The sequence below is a fragment of the Salvelinus sp. IW2-2015 genome, linkage group LG1 (assembly GCF_002910315.2).
Source record: "Salvelinus sp. IW2-2015 linkage group LG1, ASM291031v2, whole genome shotgun sequence".
Lineage (NCBI taxonomy): Eukaryota > Metazoa > Chordata > Actinopteri > Salmoniformes > Salmonidae > Salvelinus > Salvelinus sp. IW2-2015.
Genome location: NC_036838.1, coordinates 56,321,239 through 56,347,189, shown reverse-complemented (window position 1 = coordinate 56,347,189; position 25,951 = coordinate 56,321,239). Strand labels below are relative to the sequence as shown.

Sequence of the window (25,951 nt, the reverse complement as noted above, 5' to 3'; positions counted from 1 at the left end):
TAAAACTTGCACAAGACAGTTCACAGAATTGTCCATTTTGAGAAACTTCGCCAATTTATTAATTACTACATTTAGCTAACATTAGATAGTTAATCCAGAGATTCTTACCTTTGCCTCGATTTGGCAGTCTCGTCCAGATCATCATGGCATTTTGTAGTTATTTTTGATATTCACATTAGCAGCTAATTAGCATTTCATTTTTGGGGAGTAAATACAAGCAAATATATTGATAAAACTCACCTTGTCCTAGAGAGATTTACACGGTTAAGAAAACGTTACGCCAGGGTAAGTCTGTACGAAACGCAGTCCTTATTTTAAGTGTTTCTAAAATCCCTTATGGGAAAAATTTATGGTGGAAAAATGATTGGAACCATTTCCCTGTTTGACTGCTTTATGGGTATTATGACTCATACTGTGGTACTTAATGTGGCCGTCTATAGAAATTGTCATTCTGGGCCTTGTGTAGGTTAAACTGCAGTATCGAAGTAAGACTTTAGGAACAGTAGAAACCGTGCTTCTAGACTGGATCCCTGGTCCCTTGGGGTCTGGGATTTGAAATTGGCAATCTAATAAAGCCAGGGGCACAATTTAAAATTAGGTCAACAATTCAGCAGCTGATTCACAAACTGGAGTACAGTGGGATGTATGACAGTCAGAGGAAGACAGCAAGGTTTGAGTTGGATATTTGGTTCTTGGTCTTAATCTAAAACTGATGTGCTCTTGTTTCTGATCAACGTCAAAGTCAGTTAACCAATTAACTCAACACACTCATCTAATGTACTCATTTGGGATAATGAGATGCATAGCCAATAAATATATTTCACAGGAAGAAATCCAGTGATCAACCTATACCTCTGGTCAGTGTAAAACCTGTCAGAAACATTACACTGTACTGTATGTTTCAGAAAAATAAAGTTATTCTGTTCAAAATGTGCTGTATTCAGTCAATGACATTTACACATTATATCATGCTACTCTATCTTCTTTATCCACCTGGTTGAAAAGAAAGAGCTTATAGTTTTACTGAGATACATAGAGTACCAGAGAAGCCCAGCCACTCCTGGCCATTTTACTTCCCATATAGACAGTGTGGGCACCATCTGTCAATGGCCACGGATGAATGGGGCTGGAAGGAGGTTAAATATGTCTCACAAGGAGCTTAAAATCAATTCATAATGGCTCAGTTTATTTCCCAGGTCCTATTTTCTGCAACCATTCACATATATCTCTGCATGGAGCATAAAGAGAGCTGCAGGATCACTGAGGGCCTAGCTGGTTGGTCAACCCACTGCAGCAGACTAGAGCTGAGATGGAATAGAACTCAGGAAACAACCTTATACACACAATCAATGACATCATGCTTCACACACCAGAGAACAGCCCGTAGGATATTAGAAACAATAACCTAAACGCATTGCAAACAATGGAGGTATTGTCCACCACCACCTGCAGTGACTGATCAAAACCCCATGCTTCACAATAATCAGGATACAGCTTTAAAATAAAATGCCAAATCTGGGGCAGCATTCAAGAGAAAGCTTTTCAAGTGCATGCAATATGAACACTGAGAGACGGTATAAAACCCCTGGAGTTTTATACCCAGCAAGATTAGCTCCATTCAGGGACAATGAGGACTGCAGTAGCAAGCAGGTGTTAGTGACAGCTGTAGTAAGGGGGCGTGCTGATGGGGAGAGGCATCGAGAGGAGAGAGGGCCGTTTTTGTTTTGTGCTGTAGGGAGCAACAGACACACAGCCAGGCTCGACAGGCAGGTTGAGGTCTGCAGGAGGGAAAAAAGTTGGTTTTACTCACCCAGCATCTGGCTGAAGAGAAGCTGCTCCAGGTCACCCAGGACAGTCACTACCAGCTCTGGATCCACCTTGAGGAAGGACGATTGGCTTCCATCCCCTTGGCTCTTGGCCTCTGACTCCACAGAAGCTCCCACTGCCTGCTTCTTGCTGGCAGCCTTGGCCTTGCTGGAGAGAATCTCATCATCAGATTTTCCGTCCTCAGGGGCTTTACTCAGGGGCTTCACCTCTGCATATGGCGCCCGGGGGATCCGGCTCTGACTGGGTCTGACCAGACCAGAAGGAGCCGCCAATGGGCTGAAGGTTTTGGGTTTGCCCTGGAAGAGAGAGTGCTCTGACTTGGAGAGGTTGCGTGAGAGCGGCGCACCCCCTCGTCCGCCACCGCCACCCCCTCCTGCCAGCTTGGGCTTGCCTGCCTTGAGGGGTTCTGCTCCAGACTTGGCCATGTCATCACACCACTTGGGCTCGTAGAGGTGTATCTTTTTCTCTGCATCGGTGAGCACGGCCAGGTTGGTCATGGACCTCTGCTTGCGGAGGTTGGAGGACACTGGAAGCCGCCCCTCAGAGCTACCTGCACGGTACACCCTCAGTTCCCCTCGTTGGGCGCTCTGGGGCACCCCCGACTTGCCTCTCTTGGCTGCCATGCCAACAGCTTTGCCCTCGGCTTGGCCGTACGTTTTGGTGCTTTCCGCCCTTTCCATCTTTAAATCTCCTTCTCTGCCTCCTTTCACGCTACTTCTGAGCATGCCTCCTGCATGAGAGCATTTAGAAAAGCATCAGCAAGGAGAGAGAAAAATAGTCTTCCTTTCAGCCCCCTTATCCTTTCAGGAGAAAACAAGAAAAGGCTAACAAGGCACAGTCCTTGGATCTTTGCTCTTCTTTGCAGACAGATTATTCATTTTTTCCTCTCCTCATTCCCTCTGCCTCTCTCTGTCCTCCTGACAGACTGCTGCAGCAGCTGTTGCAGTGCTGCCCAGGCTCTCCTTTCTCTTCTTTCTTTCCCTGTCCGCCCTCCCTCTCTCTCTCTCTCTCTCTCTCTCTCCGTCCTCTCTGGCTCTGTTTTCTACTCCTCCTTTCAGCAGAGCCTCCTGCCGCTGAAGCACACAACAGCAGAATGACAATAGCACCAGACGCAACCACAATCCCTCCTCCTTCCTCTGCCTGTCATCTCTCCTCCTCCTCCTCCTCCTCCCTTTCTCCATCCCTCCTCCCTTACTCCTCCTCTGTTGCATTTAAAGATGCTTCGCTCTGCCTCAGCAGAATGTGTGAAATGTAAGGGGGCGATGAGAAATGATAAACATGACATTTTTTAAAACTGGACAGCATTATTTTGATCACAGGCTTGTTTTCACATGCTCTCGTCTCTTTCTCTAACCCTTTGTTCTTCCCACCTCCCTTTCTTCAGGCACGTTCTTCGCACACACAATTATGCATGATTTACTGGTGTGGAAATGTGGAAATGGTGAGGAAATCTGTGTCCAAAAGCTCTCAACAACTGGAACAACCAGCTTATCTGTTGATCCTGTCTGAGCTGCCTTATTGCCTAACCCTTGTTTTAATGAAAATAAATCATATATTTAAATCTACTGAGTGTTATCAGCTTTTTACTTAAATGGAACACTAGTCTAATGATGTTTCTATGATATAATAGCAATGCTGTCCGATAGGTTTCACGGTGCATCACTACCACATCAGTATGTCCCATACTGTACCAACATCATATGGAAGTCATCCTTTAATATGGACATTACCTGCTTATTCACAAAACAAATTGAATAAATAGATTGATAATATTACACGTGTACCAGAAATTATTGATGGTTAACAAACAAAACAACGTGCTGATATTTTGGCAGCTGTATACAGTATGGAGGTTTTCAGGTCAGGTCCTCTTTCACTATACAGTATCCCGCCTGGATGAGTGTAACTGGGTCCCACGTACCAGCAGTGTGAAAGAGGACACACCCTGTACCACGAGGCAGCACTTTATTTTACACTACAGAAATAACTAGGTAATGGCGTGGTGAAATGGTAATTACACAGTTAACCTGTTAATTACTTGTTTGTTTCTCCGAGATTCAATAAAATATGCACAACTCGGCACAATCTGATTCAACAATATCCAATTGAATATCAGGTACATACCAGAGGTGATACTATAAGATGTGTGGAAAGAAATGCAGGCAGCATAAGCACTAAACCCAGGGAACAGCATCCAAACCAGACTCTCTTAGTATGCGAGTTAAGTATAGCACTGCAATTACTCAACCAGCATAATTACTGTCTGTTTCATCCCCTCCCCTTATATCATGTGTACTTTCATTTACTCTGAATGCTATTTTAGCTCCACTAATTGTGCTTCTCGATTATTTAATTCATGTATTTATTTTTTCTTGAGACAGGTCTCTAAAATAGATATTTCGAATAGCATAATTTGTATGAATAGCGAATAAATAAAATAACATGGAGTGATGAGCTCTTTTAAGACCCTCCCTTACTGCAGCATCTTTAATGATATTCCACATGCACACATATCTCTCAAGAGAACTCTGTAATGCTCCAAAGCACATGTATGCACCATGGAAAACATCTCGTGCATGAGGACCGCTTCACCAGCCAGGAGGCTTTCTGATCACACATGCCCCCATTCATTAGCCTCTCCACGTTCTATAACAGTAAAATAGTACAATATATTCGACATACATACTCACGATTCTTTTTGCAAACATATGTATGTCTATAGTATGTGTGTATGATGAATCTTCACAGTTGTGCTTCTAGTATTTGAGAAATCAAGGAAGTATTTCTAGGTTGTGCTCAATTGTTCTTATCCAGGATAACCAATCAACTACTGGTAAAAAAACACTGCATGACCTGGTTTTCTTTGCTTTGATGCAACTGACCAGTTTGTTACAATGCCTTGAGGGCCCTTTCCCACTCCACTCTCCCACTGTGCCTACACGCTCCACTGGCCTGATATGTGGGTCCCGGGGCGCCTGGGGTTCTTCTGAGAGCCATGAAGTCATTTGATGGGTCTTAGCGAGGGGGCCTGAAAACAATGTAACGTCTTGTTCTGGCTCGTCAAAAGCAATACCCCCACGCTGAGTCCATTGATGATGACCTCACTCCTCACTCCCAAGCTGCTCTGACAAGCTTGGTTCCTGTTGTGTAGACATTGTGGATGGGACTAAGTTGATTACAACATTTTGAAAGTATTTTTTGTGTGAACATATTTATAATATGTAGCTGAAAAAATTGCAATTCCAACAAGTCCTTTCTGCCTCAGCAACACTGGTGCATACCCAACATATGAACTGTGCATGAGTCCTTGCAAAGAGAACGTTAGCACTCAAAAGTAGCTTACAAAAGTCTCCAAAAATGATTATGACGCAGTCAGCTAATTATACGGCTAAGTCATTTCCTGATTTTTCTGGACATTGTAACATATCTGAGTGCTGGGTTAATGAACTAAGACATTGTAACATATCTGAGTGCTGGGTTAATGAACTAAGACATTGTAACATATCTGAGTGCTGGGTTAATGAACTGGGACAGTGGTTAGAAAACTTTTTATAGTCCCATACCCCTTCAAACGTTCAACCTCCAGCTGTGTACCCCCTATAGCACCAGGGTCAGCGCACTCTCAAATGTTGTTTTCTGCCATCATTGTAAGCCTGCCACATAAGATACATTTATTAAACATAAGAATGAGTGTGAGTTTTTGTCACAACCCGGCTCGTGGGAAGTGACCAAGAGCTCTTATAGGACCAGAGCACAAATAATAATATAATAATAATCAATATTGTTGCTCTTTATTTTGCTATCTTACATATAAAACCTTATTTGTTCATCAAAAATTGTGAATAACTCACAACAGGTTAATGAGAACGGTGTGCTTGAAATGATGCACATAACTCTGCAATGTTGGATTGTATTGGAGAGAGTCTCAGTCTTAAATAATTTTCCAAACACAGTCTGTGCCTGTATTTAATTTTCATTCTAGTGAAGGACGAGAATCCACTCTCATATAGGTACGTGGTTGCAAAGGGCATCAGTGTCTTAACAGCGCTATTTTTCAAGGCAATAAACTCTGAGCGCCGCCCTATCCCAAAATCTGGCAGTGGCTTCTGATTAAATACAATTTTCACAGGCCTCCCGGGTGGCGCAGTGGTTTAGGGCACTGCATCGCAGCGCTAGCTCTGCCACCAGAGACTCTGGGTTCGCGCCCAGGCTCTGTCGCAGCCGGCCGTGACCGGGAGGTCCGTGGGGCGATGCACAATTGGCCTAGCGTCGTCCGGGTTAGGGAGGGTTTGGCTGGTAGGGATATCCTTGTCTCATCGCGCACCAGAACTCCTGTGGCGGGCCGCGGGCAGTGCGCACTAACCAAGGTCGCCAGGTGCATGGTATTTCCTCCGACACATTGGTGCGGCTGGCTTCCGGGTTGGATGCTCGCTGTGTTAAGAAGCAGTGCGGGTTGTGTTTCGGAGGACGCTTGGCTTTTGACCTTCGTCTCTCCCGAGCCCGTACGGGAGTCGTAGCGATGAGACAAGATAGTAATTACTAACAACAATTGGATACCACGAAATTGGGGAGAAAAAGGGGGTAAAATAGAAAATATATAAAATATATTTTTTTTAAATCACAAAACCGCTTGTTGCAATTTCAATGAGGCTCTCTTGTTCAGATATCGGTAAGTGGACTGGAGGCAGGGCATGAAAGGGATAACGAATCCACTTGTTTGTGTCGTCCGTTTCGGGAAAGTACCTGCGGAATTGCACACCCAGCTCACTCAGGTGCTTTGCTGTATCACATTTGACATTGTCCGTAAGCTTGAGTTCATTTGCACACAAAAAAATCATACAATGATGGAAAGACCTGTGTGTTGTCCTTGTTAATGCAGACAGAAAAGAGCTCCAACTTCTTAATCATAGCCTCAATTTTGTACTGCATATTGAATATAGTTGTGGAGAGTCCCTGTAATCCTAGATTCAGATCATTCAGGCGAGAAAAAACATCGCCCAGATAGGCCAGTCGTGTGAGAAACTCGTCATCATGCAAGCGGCAGACGAGTGAAAATTATTGTCAGTAAAGAAAACTTTAAGCTCATCTCTCAATTAAAAAAAAATGTGTCAATACTTCTTGATAACCAGCGCACTTCTGTATGTTGTAAAAGCGTAATGCAGAAAATACACGAGAGTTCAGGGGCCTTGCTTTAATAACAAACTTAACCATTTTAAGTGTAGTGTCCAAAACATCTTTCAAACTGTCAGGCATTCCCTTGGCAGCAAGAGCCTCCCGGTGGATGGCAGTGTACCCAAGTGGCGTCGGGAGCAACTGCTTGCACGCGTGTTACCACTCCACTATGTCTCCCTGCCATGGCTTTTGCACCATCAGTACAGATACCAACACATCTTGACCACCAAAGTCCATTTGATGTCAGAAAACTGTTCAGTACTTTAAAAATATCCTCTCCTGTTGTGTTGTTTTCCAGTGGTTTGCAGAAGAGAATGTCTTCCTTAATTGACCCCCCATAAACGTAATGGACATATACCAGGAGCTGTGCCAGGCCCGCCACGTCTGTTGACTCATCCAGCTGTAACGCATAGAATTCACTGGCTTGTATGCGAAGCAGTAATTGTTTCAAAACTTCTCCTGCCATGTCACTGATGCGTCGTGAAATAGTGTTGTTTGATGAAGTCGTTGTCTGTATAGTTTTTTTTGCCTTTTCCCCCAGCTTGCCTGTCCTAGCCACTCGGTAGCTCACCATATAAGACGCTTCTAGCCCCTTCTTATTAATGGTATCTGTTGCTTTTATACATGTCTTACTACTCGAAAGTCATCTTTATTCTTGCAAAAAAAACTCCTGTGGCTAATTTTTCAAATTGTCATGTTTCGTTTCTAAATGTCTGCGCAAGAAGGAAGGTTTCTCGTGAGAGAGTAACGGTTAATTTGATTGGATGTTAATCATTTGACTAGGTTACCTGTATTTGAAATTATTATTTTGCTGAACAGTAGATGGTTTACTTTTATATTTGGCAGTGAAACAAGGCTATTCAGGCGCTAAAACTGTAACGCTCTTCTTCGTCTGATGAAGAGTAGTCAATATCGGACCAAAACGCAGCGTGGTAAGTGTCCATGTTAATTTATTATAATAGAACACAAAACAAAATAACAAAGAGAATGTAAGAAACGAAACAGTCCTGTCAGGTGAAAGAACACAAAACAGAAAACAACTACCCACAACACACAGGTGGAAAAAAGGCTACATAAGTATGGTTCTCAATCAGAGACAACGATAGACAGCTGCCTCTGATTGAGAACCACACACGGCCAAACACAAAGAAATAGAAAGCATAGAAAAATGAACATAGAATGCAAGACATAGAATGCCCACCCCAACTCACGCCCTGACCAAACCAAAATAGAGACATAAAAAGGATCTCTAAGGTCAGGGCGTGACAGTACCCCCCCCCCCCCKAAAGGTGCGGACTCCGGCCGCAAAACCTAAACCTATAGGGGAGGGTCTGGGTGGGCATCTATCCGCGGTGGCGGCTCTGGCGCGGGACGTGGACCCTGCTCCACCTTAGTCTTGGCCCACTTAGGTGGTGCCTCTGGAGCGGGGCCCCTTTCCGCCGATCCCGGACTGGGGACCCTTGCAGCGGGCCCCGGACAGGAGGGAGACTCTGGCAGCTCCGGACAGGAGGGCGACTCTGGCAGCTCCGGACAGGAGGGAGACTCTGGCAGCTCCGGACAGGAGGCCGTCTCTGGAGGCTTCGTGCCATGTCTCAACCCTAGAGGCTTCTTGCCATGGATCATCACTGGAGGCTTCGTGCCATGGATCATCACTGGAGGCTTCGTGCCATGGATTATCACTGGAGGCTTCGTGCCATGGATCATCACTGGAGGCTTCTTGCCATGGATCATCACTGGAGGCTTCGTGCCATGGATCATCACTGGAGGCTTCGTGCCATGGATCACCACTGGAGGCTTCTTGCCATGGGTCATCACTGGAGGCTTCGTGACGTGGATCATCACTGGAGTGGAGAGACACACAGGAGGCCTGGCTCTGGGAGAAGGCACAGGACTCACCAGAGTGGGGAGACATGCAGGAGGGTTAGGGCTTAGCACAGGCACAGGACTCACCAGGCTGGGGAGACATGCAGGAGGCCTCTTCCTTGGCCGAGGCACCGGATACACRGGGCCYTGGAGGCGCACTGGWGGTCTCGAGCGCAGAGCTAGCACAACTCGTCCTGGCTGGATACCCCCTGTAGCCCGGCAAGTGCGGGGAGCTGGAACAGGCCGCACTGGGKTGTYCTGGRGAACCGGGGACACCGTGCGTAGGGCTGGTGCAGGATAACCCGGGCCGAGGAGACGCACTGGAGGCCAGATGCGCTGAGCCGGCACCATCCCTCCTGGCTCGATGCCCACTCTAGCCTGGCCGATGCGAGGAGCTGCGATGTAGCGCACCGGGCTATGAATGCGCAGTAGGGACACCTTATGCTTCACCGCATAACACGGTGCCTGCCCGGTCACTCTCTCACCACGGCAAACACGAGGAGTTGGCTCAGGTCTATGACCTGACTCCGCCAATCTCCCCGTGTTCCCCCCCCCCCAAAAAAAATTCTGGGGTAGGCCTCTCGTGCACGCCACCTCGAGCCAACTCCTCGTAGCGTCGCCGCTACTCCTTAGCTGCCTCCAGCTCCTCTTTAGGACGGCGATACTCTCCCGTCTGTGCCCAGGGTCCCTTGCCGTCCAGGATTTCCTCCCAAGTCCAGGAGTTCTGAACCCTCTGCTCCTCGATTCCACGCTGCTTGGTCCGTTTGTGGTGGGTAGTTCTGTAACACTCTTCTTCCTCTGATGAAGAGTAGTCAGGATCGGACCAAAACGCAGCGTGGTAAGTGTCCATGTTAATTTATTATAACAGAACACAAAACAAAATAACAAAGAGAAACAACACAAAACAGAAAACAACTACTCACAACACACAGGTGGAAAAAGGCTACCTAAGTATGGTTCTCAATCAGAGACAACGATAAACAGCTGCCTCTGATTGAGAACCACACACGGCCAAACACAAAGAAATAGAAAGCATAGAAAAATGAACATAGAATGCAAGACATAGAATGCCCACCAACTCACACCCTGACCAAACCAAAATAGAGACATAAAAGGATCTCTAAGGTCAGGGCGTGACAAAAACAAGCTCACCCAAATGTATTGTCCCGTTGGAAAATATAAACGGACTGTTTGAAAATGAGACAAATTACTTTTTATTTTTATTTTAAATATATAACAGTATATCACAAAAGTGAGTAACCCCTCACATTTTTGTAAATATTTGAGTATATCTTTTCATGTGACAAACATGAAGAAAGGACACTTTGCTACAATGTAAAGTAGTGAGTGTACAGCTTGTATAACAGTGTAAATTTTGCTGTCCCCTCAAAATAACTCAACACACAGCCATTAATGTCTAAACGGCTGGCAACAAAGTGAGTACACCCCTAAGTGAAAATGTCCAAATTGGGCCAAAGTGTCAATATTTTTGTGTGGCCACCACCTTTTCCAGCACTGCCTTAACCTCTTGGGCATGAGTTCACCAGAGCTCACAGGTTGCCACTGGATCCTCTTCCACTCCTCATGACGCATCAGGGAGCTGGTGGATGTTAGAGACCTTGCACTCCTCCACCTTCCATTTGAGGATGCCCCACAGATGCTCAATAGGGTTTAGGTCTGGAGACATGCTTGGCCAGTCCATCACCTTTACCCTCAGCTTCTTTAGCAAGGCAGTGGTCGTCTTGGAGGTGTGTTGGGGTCGTTATCATGTTGAATATGCCCTGCGGCCCAGTCTCCGAAGGGAGGGGATCATGCTCTGCTTCAGTATGTCACAGTAAAATGTTGGCATTCATGGTTCCCTCAATGAACTGTAGCTCCCAGTGCGGCAGCACTCATGCAGCCCCAGACCATGACACTCCCACCACCATGCTTGACTGTAGGCAAGACACACTTGTCTTGTACTCCTCACCTGGTTGCCGCCACACACGCTTGACACCATCTGAACCAAATAAGTTTATCTTGGACTCATCAGACCACAGGACTGGTTCAGTAAATCCATGTCCTTAGTCTGCTTGTCTTCAGCAAACTAAGGAATGGTTCAGTAATCCATGTCCTTAGTCTGCTTGTCTTCAGCAAACTGTTTGCGGGCTTTCTTGTGCATCATCTTTTAGAAGAGGCTTCCTTCTGGGACGACAGCCATGCAGACCAATTTTGATGCAGTGTACTGCGTATGTCTGAGCACTGACAGGCTGACCCCCCACCCTTCAACATCTGCAGCAATGCTGGCAGCACTCATACGTCTTTCCCAAAGAAAAACTCTGGATATGACGCTGAGCACGTGCACTCAACTTCTTTGGTCGACCATGGCGAGGCCTGTTCTGAGTGGAACCTGTCCAGTTAAACCGCTGTATTGGTCTTGGCCACCGTGCTGCAGCTCAGTTTCAGGGTCTTGGCAATCTTCTTTATAGCCCAGGCATCTTTATGTAGAGCAACAATTCTTTTTTTCAGATCCTCAGAGAGTTCTTTTGCCATGAGGTGCCATGTTTGACTTACAGTGAACCAGTCAGTATGAGGGAGTGTGAGAGCGATGAACAAAGTTAACACACCTGCTCCCCATTCACACCTGACCCTTGTAACACTAATGAGTCACATGACATGAGGGAAAATGGCTAATTGGCCCAATTTGGACATTTTCACTTAGGGGTGTACTCACTTTTGTTGCCAGCGGTTTAGACATTAATGGCTGTGTGTTGAGTTTATTGAGGGGACAGCAAATTTACACTGTTATACAAGCTGTACACTCACTACTTTACATTGTAGCAAAGTGTCATTTCTTCAGTGTTGTCACATGAAAAGATATACTCAAATATTTACAAAAATGTGAGGGGTGTACTCACTTTGTGATATACTGTATATATACATTTTAAAGTGTGATTCCACATTTTTATTTGGCGTACCCCCAACGGCATTGCGCTTACCCCAGTTTGGGAATACCTGTACTAGGACATTGTATCATATCTGAGTGCTGGGTAAGATGTACTAGACAGTGTAACTATCTGAGTGCTGGGCTAATGTACTAGGACATTGTATCATATCTGAGTGGTTGGTTGGTTCCCAATCAGAGACAACAACTAACACCTGCCTCTGATTGAGAACCATATCAGGCCAAACACAGAAAGAAAACTAGACATACAACATAGAATGCCCACTCAGATCACACCCTGACCAAACAAAACATATAAACATACAAAGCAAACTATGGTCACCAAGGTGCACCCCCCACCCAAGGTGCGGACTCCGGCCGCAAACCTGAACCTATAGGGGTGGGTCTGGGTGGGCATCTGTCCGCGGTGGCGGCTCTGGCGCTGGACGTGGACCCCACTCCACCATAGTCTTAGTCCACTTTAGTAGCGTCCTTTGAGTGGCAACCCTCGCCGCCGACCTAGGACTGGCAACTTAGGGCCCAACTGGACTGAGGGGCCGTCCGGACTGAAGGGCGGCAGCTCCGGACTGAAGGCAGCTCCGGACTGAAGGGCAGTCAGGACTGAGGGTAGCTCAGGACTGAGGGGTAGCTCCGGACTGAGGGGTAGCTCCGGACTGAAGGGAGCTCCGGACTGAAGGCAGCTCCGGCTGAAGGAGCTCTGGCGGCTTTTGGCTGACGGACAACTCTGGTGGCTCAGGACAGACGGGCGGCTCAAGCGGCTCAGGACAGACGGGCGGCTCTAGCGGCTCAGGACAGACGGCGGCTTAGCGGCTCAGGAGACGGGCGGCTCAGACGGCGCTGGACAGACGGGCGGCTCAGACGCGCGCTGGACAGACGGGCTCAGACGGCGCTGGACAGACCGAGGCTGGGCGCTCAGACGGCGCTGGGAAGAGACGGGTCAGACGGCGCTGGACAGACGGGATACTCAGGCGGCGCTGGACAGACGGGAGACTCTGGCGGCGCTGGACAGACAGGCGCACCTGTAGGGAGGAGACGGAGAGGCAGCCTGGTGCGTGGGGCTGCCACAGGACCCACCAGACTGGGGAGACCTACAGGAGGCCTGGTGTTTGGAGGAGGCACCGGAAGGACCGGGCTGTGGGGGAGCACTGGAGCTCTGGTGCGCATTCTTGGCACCACTCCCCCAGGCTGGATAACTACTCTAGTCCGGACCCTACAGAGTGCAGGCACAGGTTGAACCGGGCTGTGGGTGAGCACTGGAGATCTAGTGCCTATTACGCGCACCTCTCCCTTGGGCTCCACTCCCACATTCGCCCGGCACGAGCGGAGCGCAGGCATAGGAAGCACTGCACCCTCCCAGCATCCCGGAGACACAGCACGCAGAGCCGGCGCAGGATACCCTGGACCGAAACGGCCTACCGGAGACCAGACACGCTGAGCAGGCACAATACGCCCTGGCTGGATGCCCACACTCGCATGACACTTTCGGGGGGCTGCGCTATAGCGCACCGGGCTATGGGCACGTACTGGCGACACCGTGCGCTTAACCGCATAACACGGTGCCTGACCAGTCCACTTGTGTGCAATCTAAGTGTCACATGATCTGTCACATGATCTCAGTATATATACACCTGTTCCGAACGGCCCCAAAGTCTGCAACACCACAAAGCAAGGGACACCACCAAGCAAGCGATACCATGAAGACCAAGGAGCTCTCCAAACAGGTCAGGAAAAAAGTTGTGGAGAAATACAGATCAGGGTTGGGTTATAAAAAAATATCCGAAACTTTGAACATCCCACGGAGTACCATTAAATCCATTATTTAAAAAATTGAAAGAATATTGCACCACAACAAACCTGCCAAGAGAGGTCCGCCCACCAAAACTCACAGACCAGGCAAGGAGGGCATTAATCACAGGCAACAAAGAAACCAAAGATAACCCTGAAGGAGCTGCAAAGCGGAGATTGGAGTATCTGTCCATAGGACCACTTTAAGCCGTACACTCCACAGAGCTGGGCTTTACAGAAGAGTGGCCAGAAAAAAGCCATTGCTTAAAGAAAAAAATAAGCAAACATATGGAATAAGGTACTCTGGTCAGATGAGACTAAAATTTAGCTTTTTGTCCATCAAGGAAAACGCTGTGTCTTGCGCAAACTCAACACCTCTCATCACCCCGAGAACACAATCCCCACAGTGAAGCATGGTGGTGGCATCATGCTGTGGGGATGTTTTTCATCGGCAGGGACTGGGAAACTGGTCAGAATTTAAGGAATGATGGATGGAGCTAAATACAGGGAAATTCTTGAGGGAAACCTTTTTCAGTCTTCCAGAGATTTGAGACTGGGGGTTCACCTTCCAGCAGGACAATGACCCTAAGCTTACTGCTAAAGCAACACACGAGTGGTTTAAGGGGAAACATTTAAATGTCTTGGAATAGCCTAGTCAAAGCCCAGACCTCAATCCAATTGAGAATCTGTGGTATGACTTAAAGATTGCTGTACACCAGCGGAACCCATCCAACTTGAAGGAGCTGGAGCAGTTTTGCCTTGAAGAATGGGCAAAAATCCCAGATGCTGGATGTGCCAAGCTTATAGAGACATACCCCAAGAGACTTGAAGCTGTAATTGCTGCAATAGGTGGCTCTACAAAGTATTGACTTTGGGGGGGTGAATAGTTATGCAAGTAAAAAAWTTTTTTGTCTTATTCTTGTTTGTTTCACAAGAAAAAATCGTTTAAGTGGTAGACATGTTGTGTAAATCAAATGATACAAACCTCCACAAAATAAATGTTAATTCCAGGTTGTAAAGGCAACAAAATAGGAAAAATGCCAAGGGGGGTGAATACTTTCGCAAGCCACTGAATCTGAGTGCTGGATTAATGCACTAGGACATTGTAACATATCTGAATGCTGGGTTAATGAATGAGGACATTGTAACATATCTGAATGCTGGGTTAAAAACTTATTTGGGATCGGTGTCCCATCCATGGGACGGTTGAGCTAACGTAGGCTAATGAGATTAGCATGAGTTTGTAAGTAACAAGAAAATTTCCCAGGACATAGACATATCTGATATTGGCAGAAAGCTTAAATTCTTGTTAATCTAACTGCACTGTCCAATTTACAGTAGCTAATACAGTGAAAGAGTGTTTGAGGAGAGTGCACAGTTTTGAACATAAAAAGTTATTAATAAACAAATGAGGCACATTTGGGCCGTCTTGATACAACATTTTGAACAGAACTGCAACGGTTCATTGGATCAGTCTAAAACGTTGCACATACACTGCTGCCATCTAGTGACCAAAATCGAAATTGCAGCTGGGCTGGAATAATACATTATGGCCTTTCTCTTGCATTTCAAAGATGATGGTACAAAAAAAAATATTAAAAAATGGTTGGTTTTTTCTTTGTATTTTCTTTTACCAGATCTATTGTGTTCTCCATTTTAGGCAAAAATCGAAAAAAAGGGACGGATCCTTAAGAGGACATTGTAACATATCTGAGTGCTGTGTTATTGGACTAGGACATTGTAACATATCTGAGGACTGGGTTAATTAATTAGGACATTGTAACATATCTGAGTGCTGGGTTAATGAACGACGACATTGTAACGTATCTGTGCTGGGTTAATGAACTAGGACATTGTAACATATCTGAGTGCTAGGAGGGAGACACCCTTCCTCAGGAGAGGCCAGGGTGGACCAGCATCCAGAATCCAGCCTCCTGCCGCTGCTTTCCCACACATCTGGAGACTAATTTGACTCTACGATTGACCAGTGTTCTGTGTGTGTGTGTGTGTGTGTGGTGTGTGGTGTGTGTGTGTGTGTGTGTGTGTGTGTGTGTGTGGGTGTGTGGTGTGTGTGTGTGTGTGTGGTGTGTGTGTGTGTTGTGTGTGTGTGTGTGTGTGTGTGTGTGTGTGTGTGTGTGTGTGTGAGTATAGAGGCTATGGGGTGGACAGCTCCACAGCTGCCAGTGAACTGGAAAGTCTGTGTGTAATTATTCTGTGACGGCTCAGCTGCTGTGGCACAACCATGATGATGTTGCAACATATCAAAGATACAAAGGAACGTTCTTGCCAATGTGTGTGTGTTTGTGTGTGTGTGTGTGTGGTGTGTGTGTGTGTTGTGTGTGTGTGTGTGTGTGTGTGTGTGTGTGTGTGTGTGTGTGTGTGTGTGTGTGTGTGTGTGTGTGTGTGTGTGTGTGTGTGTCAAATCAAATCAAATCAAATTTTATTAGTCACATACACATGGTTAGCAGATGTTAATGCGAGTGTAGCGAAATGCTTGTGCTTTCTAGTTCCGACAATGCAGTAATAACCAACAGTAATCAACCTAACAATTCCACGCTACTACTTACACACACACACAAGTGTGAAGGATAAAGAATATGTACATAAAGATATATGGATGAGTCGGTGGTACAGAACGGCATGCAATGCAGTAGATGGTATAGAGTACGGTATATACATATGAGATGAGTACTGTAGGGTATGTAAACATAAAGTGGCATAGTTTAAAGTGGCTAGTGGTACATGTATTGCATAAAGATGGCAAGATGCAGTAGATGATATAGAGTACAGTAGTATAATATGAGATGGGTAATGTAGGGTATGTAAACATTGTATTAAGTTGCATTGCTTAAAGTTGGCTAGTGTACATTTTTACATAATTTCATCAATTCCCATTTTTAAAAGTGGCTGGAGTTGAGGTCAGTATGTTGGCAGCGGCCGCTAAATGTTAGTGGTGCTGTTTAACGTCTGATGCTTGAGATAGAAGCTGTTTTTCAGTCTCTCGGTCCCTGCTTTGATGCACCTGTACTGACCTCGCCTTCTGGATGATAGCGGGGTGAACAGGCAGTGGCTTGGTGTGTGTTGTCCTTGATGATCTTTATGGCCTTCCTGTGACATCCGGGTGGTGTAGGTGTCCTGGAGGGCAGGTAGTTTGCCCCTGGTGATGCGTTCTGCAGACCTCACTACCCTCTGGAGAGCCTTACGGTTGTGGGCGGAGCATTTGCCGTACCAGGCGGTGATACAGCCGACAGGATGCTCTCGATTGTGCATCTGTAGAGTTTGTCGAGTGCTTTTGGTGACAAGCCGAATTTCTTCAGCCTCCTGAGGTTGAAGAGGCGCTGCTGCGCCTTCTTCACAACGCTGTCTGTGTGGGTGGACCAATTCAGTTTGTCCGTGATGTGTAACCGAGGAACTTAAAACTTTCCACCTTCTCCACTACTGACCCGTCGATTGGATAGGGGCTCCCTCTGCTGTTTCCTGAAGTCCACAATCACTCCTTGTTTTGTTGACGTTGAGTATGAGGTTATTTTCCTGACACCACACTCCGAGGGCCCTCACCTCCTCCCTGTAGGCCGTCTCGTCGTTGTTGGTGATCAAGCCTACCACTGTAGTGTCATCCGCAAACTTGATGATCGAGTTGGAGGCGTGCATGGCCACGCAGTCGTGGGTGAACAGGGAGTACAGGAGAGGGCTCAGAACGCACCCTTGTGGGGCCCCAGTGTTGAGGATCAGCGGGGTGGAGATGTTTGTTACCTACCCTCACCACCTGGGGCGGCCCGTCAGGAAGTCCAGGACCCAGTTGCACAGGGCGGGGTCGAGACCCAGGGTCTCGAGCTTGATGACGAGTTTGGAGGGTACTATGGTGTTAAATGCTGAGCTGTAATCGATGAACAGCATTCTCACATGGGTATTCCTCTTGTCCAGATGGGTTAGGGCAGTGTGCAGTGTGGTTGCGATTGCGTCGTCTGTGGACCTATTGGTCGGTAAGCAAATTGGAGTGGGTCTAGGGTGTCCGGTAGGGTGGAGGTGATATGGTCCTTGACTAGTTCTCAAAGCACTTCATGATGACGGAAGTGAGTGCTACGGGGCGATAGTCGTTTAGCTCAGTTACCCTTAGCTTTCTTGGGAACAGGAACAATGGTGGCCCTCTGAAGCATGTGGGAACAGCAGACTGGGATAAGGATTGATTGAATATGTCCGTAAAACACACCAGCCAGCTGGTCTGCGCATGCTCTGAGGACGCGGCTGGGAATGCCGTCTGGGCCTGCAGCCTTGCGAGGGTTAACACGTTTAAATGTTTTACTCACCTCGGCTGCAGTGAAGGAACCCGCAGGTTTTGGTAGGGGGCCGTGTCAGTGCACTGTATTGTCCTCAAAGCGGGCAAAAAAGTTGTTTAGCCTGTCTGGAGCAAGACATCCTGGTCCTCGACGGGGCTGGTTTTCTTTTTGTAATCCGTGATTGACTGTAGACCCTGCCACATACCTCTTGTGTCTGAGCTGTTGAATTTCGACTCGATTTTGTCTCTGTACTGAGACTTAGCCTGTTTGATTGCCTTGCGGAGAGAATAGCTACACTGTTTGTATTCGGTCATGCTTCCGGTCACCTTGCCCTGGTTAAAAGCAGTGGTTCGCGCTTTCAGTTTCACGCGAATGCTGCCGTCAATCCACGGTTTCTGGTTTGGGAATGTTTTTATCGTTGCTGTGGTACGACATCGTCAATGCACTTCCTAATGAACTCGCTCACCGAATCAGCATATTCGTCAATATTGTTGTTGGACGCGATGCGGAACATATTCCAATCCGCGTGATCGAAGCAGTCTTGAAGCGTGGATTCAGATTGGTCGGACCAGCGTTGAACAGACCTGAGCGCGGGAGCTTGTTGTTTGAGTTTCTGTTTGTAGGCAGGAATCAACAAAATGGAGTCGTGGTCAGCTTTTCCGAAAGGGGGCGGGGGAGGGCCTTGTAAGCGTCGCGGAAATTAGTGTAGCAATGGTCCAGTGTTTTTCCAGCCCTGGTAGCACAATCGATATGCTGATAGAATTTAGGGAGTTTTGTTTTTAGATTAGCCTTGTTAAAATCCCCAGCTACGATGAATGCAGCCTCAGGGTGTGTGGTTTCCAGTTTACAAAGAGTCAGATAAGTTCGTTCAGGGCCATCGATGTGTCTGCTTGGGGGGAATGTATACGGCTGTGATTATGATTGACGAGAATTCCCTTGGTAGATAATGCGGTCGACATTTGATTGTGAGGAGTTCTAGATCAGGTGAACAGAACGACTTGAGTTCTTGTGTGTTATTATGATGGTCACACCACTTCTCGTAATCATAAGGCATACCCCCCGCCCCTCTTCTTACCGGAAAGATGTTTGTTTCTGTCGGCGCGATGCATGGAGAAACCAGCTGGCTGCACCGACTCCGTTAGCGTCCCTTGAGTTAGCCATGTTTCCGTGAAGCAGAGCACGTTGCAATCCCTGATGTCTCTCTGGAATGCTACCCGTGCTCGGATTTCATCAACCTTATTGTCAAGAGACTGGACATTGGCGAGTAGTATGCTAGGGAGTGGAGCGCGATGTGCCCGTCTCCGAAGCCTGACACGAGACCGCCACGTTTTCCCCTTTTTCGGCGTCGCCCAGGTCGCCGGCTGGGATCAGATCCATTGAATTGTGTGGAAGGCAAAACACTGGATCCGTTTCGGGAAAGTCATATTCCTGGTAGGAACGATGGTGAGTTGACGTTAATCGTATATTCAGTAGTTCCTCCCGACTGTATGTAATGAAACCTAAGATTACCCGGGGTACCGATGTAAGAAATAACACGTAAAAAAACAAAATACTGCATATTTTCCAAGGAACGCGAAGCGAGGCTGCCATCTCTATCGGCGCCGGAAGTTATATATGTGTGTGTGTGTGTGTGTGTGTGTGTGTGTGTGTGTGTGTGTGTGTGTGTGTGTGGTGTCAAAGAAACGCAGAAGAATCCTTGATGTCCTACCATAAAAATACAACTCCTTTCAAACATTAATGAAATCATTGTGCTGAGTGGAATGTGAGCCCCAGGGTCCAGGATATTGTAAAAACCTGAATAGTAATGTGAGTGCATTTTCTTCTCCCAACTTTCCCCATATGCTGAATATTAGTATATTCCTGCTGAGCTCAATATGCTGGAGACCTGTAGAGGAAGGCCGATGAAAACTACTAAGTCATCTTGCTCGTTTCAAGTCTCACCAAAGTGATTATCTTTCTTCCTTTTTTTAACCTGGGAGTGTTTTGTGTGCTGTCATAGAAGTAATACTATTATATTGTTCCTTGACATACCACCACCAATTTCAAAATGTTAACAGGTGTTGTTTCCAATATGGCTGCCATAGATCAGCTGGTTTAACCAGGTGGTAAGGGTAGGCAACAACACATCTGCCACACTGATCCTCAACAGCTGGGGAGCGTGCTTAGTCCCCTCCTGTACTCCCTGTTCACCCACGACTGAGTGGCCAAGCATGACTTCAACACCATCATTAAGATTACTGACGACACAACAGCCTGATCACCGACAATGACGAGACAGTCTATAAGGAGGAGGTCAGAGACCTGGCAGTGTGGTGCCAGAACAACAACCTCTCCCTCAATGTGAGCAAGACAAAGGAGATGATCGAGGACTACAGGAAAAGGAGTGCCAAACAGGCCCCCATTAACATCGACGGGGCTGTAGTTTCAAGTTCCTTGGTACCGGTACCCCTTTTATATAGCCTCGTTATTGTTATCTAATTTTATTGTGTTACTTACATTTTTTTAACTTTAGTTTATTTAGTAAATATTTTCGATTTCTACTCTGTTTCTTGTTGGTTAAGGGCGTGTAAGTAAGCATTTCACGGTAAGGTCTACACCTGTTGTATTCGGCACATGTGACAAATAACATTTGATTTGATGAAGCTAAACACTGATTACACTGACGAAGCCACACAGAGAACATTCTCAATATGGAATAAACATATATCCTCTCAATATAGAGCGGACCTCTCTTTACCCCTTTATCAATACAGTCTAAGACACAGTGATGGGTTGGAAGAGACCCCCAGGGCTGTCCGGAGGGGACGAGAGGCACTTGCTGACAGGAGGCGAAAGTGCGTTCCAGATCAAATCACTGGGTCCCTCAGTCCTGCATCTGTCCATTCGGCCCTAAAAACCACTCAACCACTCAACCTCCCACCACCCTCTACCAGGGGAATATAGTGATGGGCCATCACCCTCTCTCAGAGGAATACAGTGAGGGGCCACCCGCAGCCTCTCTCAGGAATACAGTAAGGGGCCACCACAGCCTCTCTCAGAGGAATACAGTGAGGGGCCACCCACAGCATCTCTCAGAGGAATACAGTGAGCAGCCACCACAGCCTCTCTCAGAGGAATACAGTGAGGGGCCACCCACAGCCTCTCCCAGAAGAATATAGTGAGGCGCCACCACAGCATCTCTCAGAGGAATACAGTGAGCGGCCACCACAGCCTCTCCCAGAAGAATAGAATATAGTGAGCGTTCACCACAGCCTCTCCCAGAAGAATATAGTGAGGGGCGGCCACCACAGTTCTCCCAGAAGAATATAGTGAGGGGGGCCACCACAGCCTCTCCCAGAAGAATTAGTGAGCGCACAGCCTCTCCCAGAAGAATATAGTGAGGGGGGGCCACCACACCCTCTCTCGGTTATCACCATAATTAAGAGATACTTCAAAGACTTTATAATTACTCAGAAGGCTTTTATAACTACTCAGAAGGCTTTTATAACTACTCAGAATGCTTTTATAACTACTTAGTAGGCTTTTATAACTACTTACAAGGCTTTTATAGTGAAAGTGGTTTTCTGAGTTCCTTTTCTCATTATCTACATGCTGGGTGTTCCTAAACAGTACTAATCACGGCAACACTTAGACCCCTCTCTCTCCATTACAGGCTCAGAGTGACTTCCGTATTCTCCTTTCATATTCTCCTCTTACTGTAGGTCCATGTTAGTTATACTGTAGGTTGACATTGTGGTTTGTTGTAGACAGGGATGTTTGCAAATTTATATTTTTGTCAGAAGGACTATTCCAATGTCCAATCCTCATGTCCCCCAGCAGTGTGAAAACTTGGTACTAAACATTTTCACAGACATGTCACTGTGAAATGAATCGCTATGCTCCTATTCAACATTTGAAGATGCAAAACAAATACATGCTCCGGTAAGAATAAAACAGACATTGGAGTTTAAAGTTAAGATCTTCTAATGGCTTTTTAAACAGTTTTGACATACATTTCACGGCAAGTGTACTCCCGAGATGTAGAAACAGTCATCTGCTGTATGGGATTTAAGAGTGATTTTGACAGTCGGGAAAACATATTTTCCCACATGTGCGTTTACGAAAAACTGTATTTATATAACAGCAGCAGTGAGATGCAGTTGTGACAAACTGCTGGAGGAGATCCTAGGTCCTGATGTATAAAACAGGTGGGGAGTAATGAAGTGTTTACTGTACTGTATGTTGGCAGACACTGTAGTGAGAACTAGTGAAAGGGGCGGTGCCTATTAACACTGGAATACTATAACAACCAGTACATATTTGCGTGGCATGCTGTCCTGTTTACTGAAAAACAACTGCTTGTCAATATGTCCTAACTGTCTGTGTTGCCATGACTGACAAAAAGATATGGTGTGATCTGTTAGTAAAATAAATGATAGGGTGTGATCTGTTAGTAAAATAAATGATAGGGTGTGATCTGTTAGTAAAATAAAAGATAGGGTGTTGATTGTTAGTAAAATAAAATGATAGGGTGTGATCTGTTAGCAAAATAATGATAGGGTGTGAATCTGTTAGTAAAATAAATGATAGGGTGTGATCTGTTAGTAAAATAAATGATAGGGTGTGATCTGTTAGCAAAATAAATGATAGGGTGTGATCTGTTAGCAAAATAAATGATAGGGTGTCATCTGTGATATAAAGTGGCTTATCATGGTTGAATCATCTGATAAAAACTCTTAAGGATCGTCCCCTTTTTTTAAATTTTTGCCTAAAATGACATACCCAAATCTAACTGCCTGTACCTCAGGCAATGAAGCAAGAATGTGCATATTCTTGGTACCATTTGAAAGGAATCACTTTGTGGAAATGTGAAAGGAATGTAGGATAATATAACACAGTAGATCTGATAAAAAATAATACAAAGAAAGAAAAATGTTTATTTTTTATTTTTTTTGTACCATTATCTTTGAAATGCAAGAGAAAGGCCATAATGTATTATTCCAGCCCAGCTGCTATTTAGATTTTGGCCACTAGATGGCAGCAGTATATGTGCAAAGTTTCAGACTGATCCAATGAAACATTGTATTTCTGTTCAAAATATTGTGTCAAGACTGCCCAAATGTGCCTCATTTGTTTATTAATACATTTTCATGTTCAAAACTGTGCATTCTCCTCAAACAATAGCATGGCATTCTTTCACTGTAATAGCTACTGTAAATTTGACAGTGCAGTTAGATTAACAAGAATTTAAGCTTTCTACCAATATCAGATATGTCTATGTCCTGGGAAATGTTCTTGTTACTTACAACCTCATGCTAATCGCATTAGCCTACGTTAGCTCAACTGTCCCGCAGGGGACCCACCAATCCTGAAGAAGTTTTAAAACATGGTCAGGGGACAGAATTGATCTTAACCATAGAGTGAAATGTGAATAGATTTCTGTTGAAAATGAACATGGAAATACAACATTATTGGACAGCATAGTTGGAAACAATCCCACCACCTGCATCCTGCAAAATCCCAATTCAACCTGTGATCACAAGCAAAAAAAAAAAGATTGTCTAGAAACATTTTCCAATGGTTTTATGTTTCCTCAAGGATAACAGAGTACAATTTACCATACTTTCTACTATTCCTGGTATATGCAAAATCATGTCCAAATGTAAGGCTGTTTCTTCATACATGTGGCCTTGATGCCTCAGATGACAGCTCCAGATCAGAGCGGATACATACACTGTATATACAAAAGTATGTGGACACCCCTTCAAATTTGTGGATTTGGTTACTTCAGACACACTCTTCTCAGAAGAGTGGAGGCTGTTATAGCAGCGAAGTGGTGACCCACTCCATATTAATGGCCCTGATTTTGGAATGAGATATTTGACAACAAGATGTCTACATATTTTTGCCAGTATGTCAGCACGGATTTAGACACAGATAAGTGGCTGAAAACGACTATAAATACCCATAAAGCCTGCTCAGATAACCTTCTACAGCAGGAGGACTAGATTTGGTACCAAACCCTGGATCTGGAGATTTGTGTAACACCTTAATCACATTGGTGTAGGACTGGGGCAGTAAACCCCATGACATATTTTCATTGAATTGGTTAAAAAGGATTTCTACAAGATGTTTAATGGATGTCGAACCGAATGTGGTATCCAAAACCAGTTTGTTCTTCAATCCTCAAGCAGCAGTATACTTTGTCGTTGAGTTAAATAGGCCAACCCTAATACTAGTACTGTCCAGTGAACGTGGTGAGACAACAAGTGAATGTGACTCACCCAGGTCGTCACAGCACACCTCCATGGAGTCAGAGGAGCAGTCACTCAGGTCCTCCAGAGAAGAGGCATCATCATCCTGGACATTCAACCTACACGCACAGCATGACCATCAATTTACACCACCATACAATTCTGTCAGGGACATTCATATAATACATTTGTACACTACAATATTACAATATTTTTGATATGTATTGAATAGCCTATATAATAATGTATTCCCACTTGGTTGACTCAACCAATTGAACAATTGAAAGTGGAACAGATGTTGAATTGACATCTGTCCCCAGTGGATTGTCTTAAATGTATTCCAGACATACTCCCAGTGAGTATACATTAAAGTAGAGCTGATGCTATCAGTGTGCCCTCACCTGAACCTGAAAGGTGCCACAGTGGCCATGTTACTACCGGCTGGCTCACTCCCTCTGCGTGGCACACTGACTGTCTGCCTGGTACCACCACCACCACCCTGGCTCAGACGGGACGCTCTATGTTTGTTGGTGGGCGTGTCTTTTTTAGAAGCGACCATGCCTTGGCAGGAGAGGTTCCTTAGCTCCCTCTGCTCCTGACGGGTGGTCATCAACACAGCGCTGATCAGATTCCCGTTCCCTGCTTTAGTGTTGGAGAGCCTGCTTTGGCCTGAGTGGAGATCACCACCAGAGAGCTTCGACAGGGCATCCTGTGCATCTCCATTGTCGTCCAGACGGCTGTGGCGAACCCCGCCTGAGGCCCAGTTCCCATTGGCATTTCTCCTTGTGTGAAGTTCTCGAAAAGCCTTCTGGGAAAGAGCACTGCTGCTGCGGAGGTCCAGGGTGTCTTTGGAGCGTGGTGGTGGTGTCTGTCTCTTGGGGACCTGGGGACTGCTGTAGGCTGACCGGCTGATGGTGCCTCTCTCTTGGGCATAGGAGACTCTGGAGGAGGAGCCAGTGTGACAGATACCACCCCTCAAAGCTGCACCACTCAGCAGCTCGTTTGAAAATGATGAAGATGATGAAGAGTAGGAGGGATGTATTTTGGTGCTGAGTTGAAACTGTGCTGTGGGGTTAGATAGGGTGCTGCCCCCCTGATGTTTGGGGTCCAGTTTGGAGAGGGGGGTTATCCTCTGGGGAAGGGGGATACCAGAGACCAGACCTGAGCCTGGTTGGGCCTGGGATATGGTCTTGATGTTCACACCGCCGCTCATGGTTTTCTGAAAGAAAAATAATTTAAAAAATGACATGATGCTCTTAATATATCATATTTCAGCATTTTTTAACATGTGGATAAGACCAAGTGATAGTCTCCAAACTATTACCATGCTACAATTGATTGATTCTAAATGGTTGCCTTTTTCATGGTGTTTTCTTGACTACAAATGTCGGATCTTAATTTAATCCCTTTCAAATCAAAGCAATTTTTGTTGATCACATGCTTTGATAACAACAGGCGTAGTTTCACTAACAGTGAAATGCTTACTTACGGGCCAGAGAAAGAAAAATGAGAAATAATAGAAAAGTTAATTAATAAAAGTCATAATAAATACACAATGAGTAACACTACTTGCGGTACCAGTACCGAGTCGATATGCAGGAGTACGAGGAAATTGAGTTAGATATGTACATATAACTAAGATTAAAGTGACAGATAATATAGAATTTTGTCACAGGAGGAAAATAATCCTGAGTTAGGTGTTTGTATAAAATGCAGTTTTCTTTTAGTTATTTTTTTTACATTTACATTTACATTTAGCAGACGCTCTTATCCAGAGCGACTTACAAATTGGAAAATTCATACATATTCATCCTGGTCCCCCCGTGGGGAATGAACCCACAACCCTGGCG

General features: G+C 45.8%; 1 protein-coding gene across 13 annotated transcripts in view; it reads right to left on the bottom strand.

Moving 5' to 3' along the window:
* LOC111970716 (neuron navigator 1) overlaps positions 1 to 25,314 on the bottom strand; it is a 127,837-nt gene extending 102,523 nt beyond the window's left edge. For 9 of the 13 annotated variants that reach the window (XM_070446004.1, XM_070446015.1, XM_070446027.1 and 6 more), the window contains exons 1-2: positions 24,503 to 25,314; positions 24,132 to 24,220 (exon numbers count right to left, since the gene is read on the bottom strand). In XM_070446004.1, the coding sequence (XP_070302105.1) occupies positions 24,132 to 24,220; positions 24,503 to 25,314 (901 nt within the window). Of the gene's footprint in view, positions 1 to 1,810; positions 2,803 to 24,131; positions 24,221 to 24,502 lie in introns of those variants that run through there. The other 4 variants (XM_070446034.1, XM_070446041.1, XM_070446036.1 and 1 more) reach the window with 1 other exon arrangement.
* Positions 25,315 to 25,951: the final 637 nt, after the last annotated feature.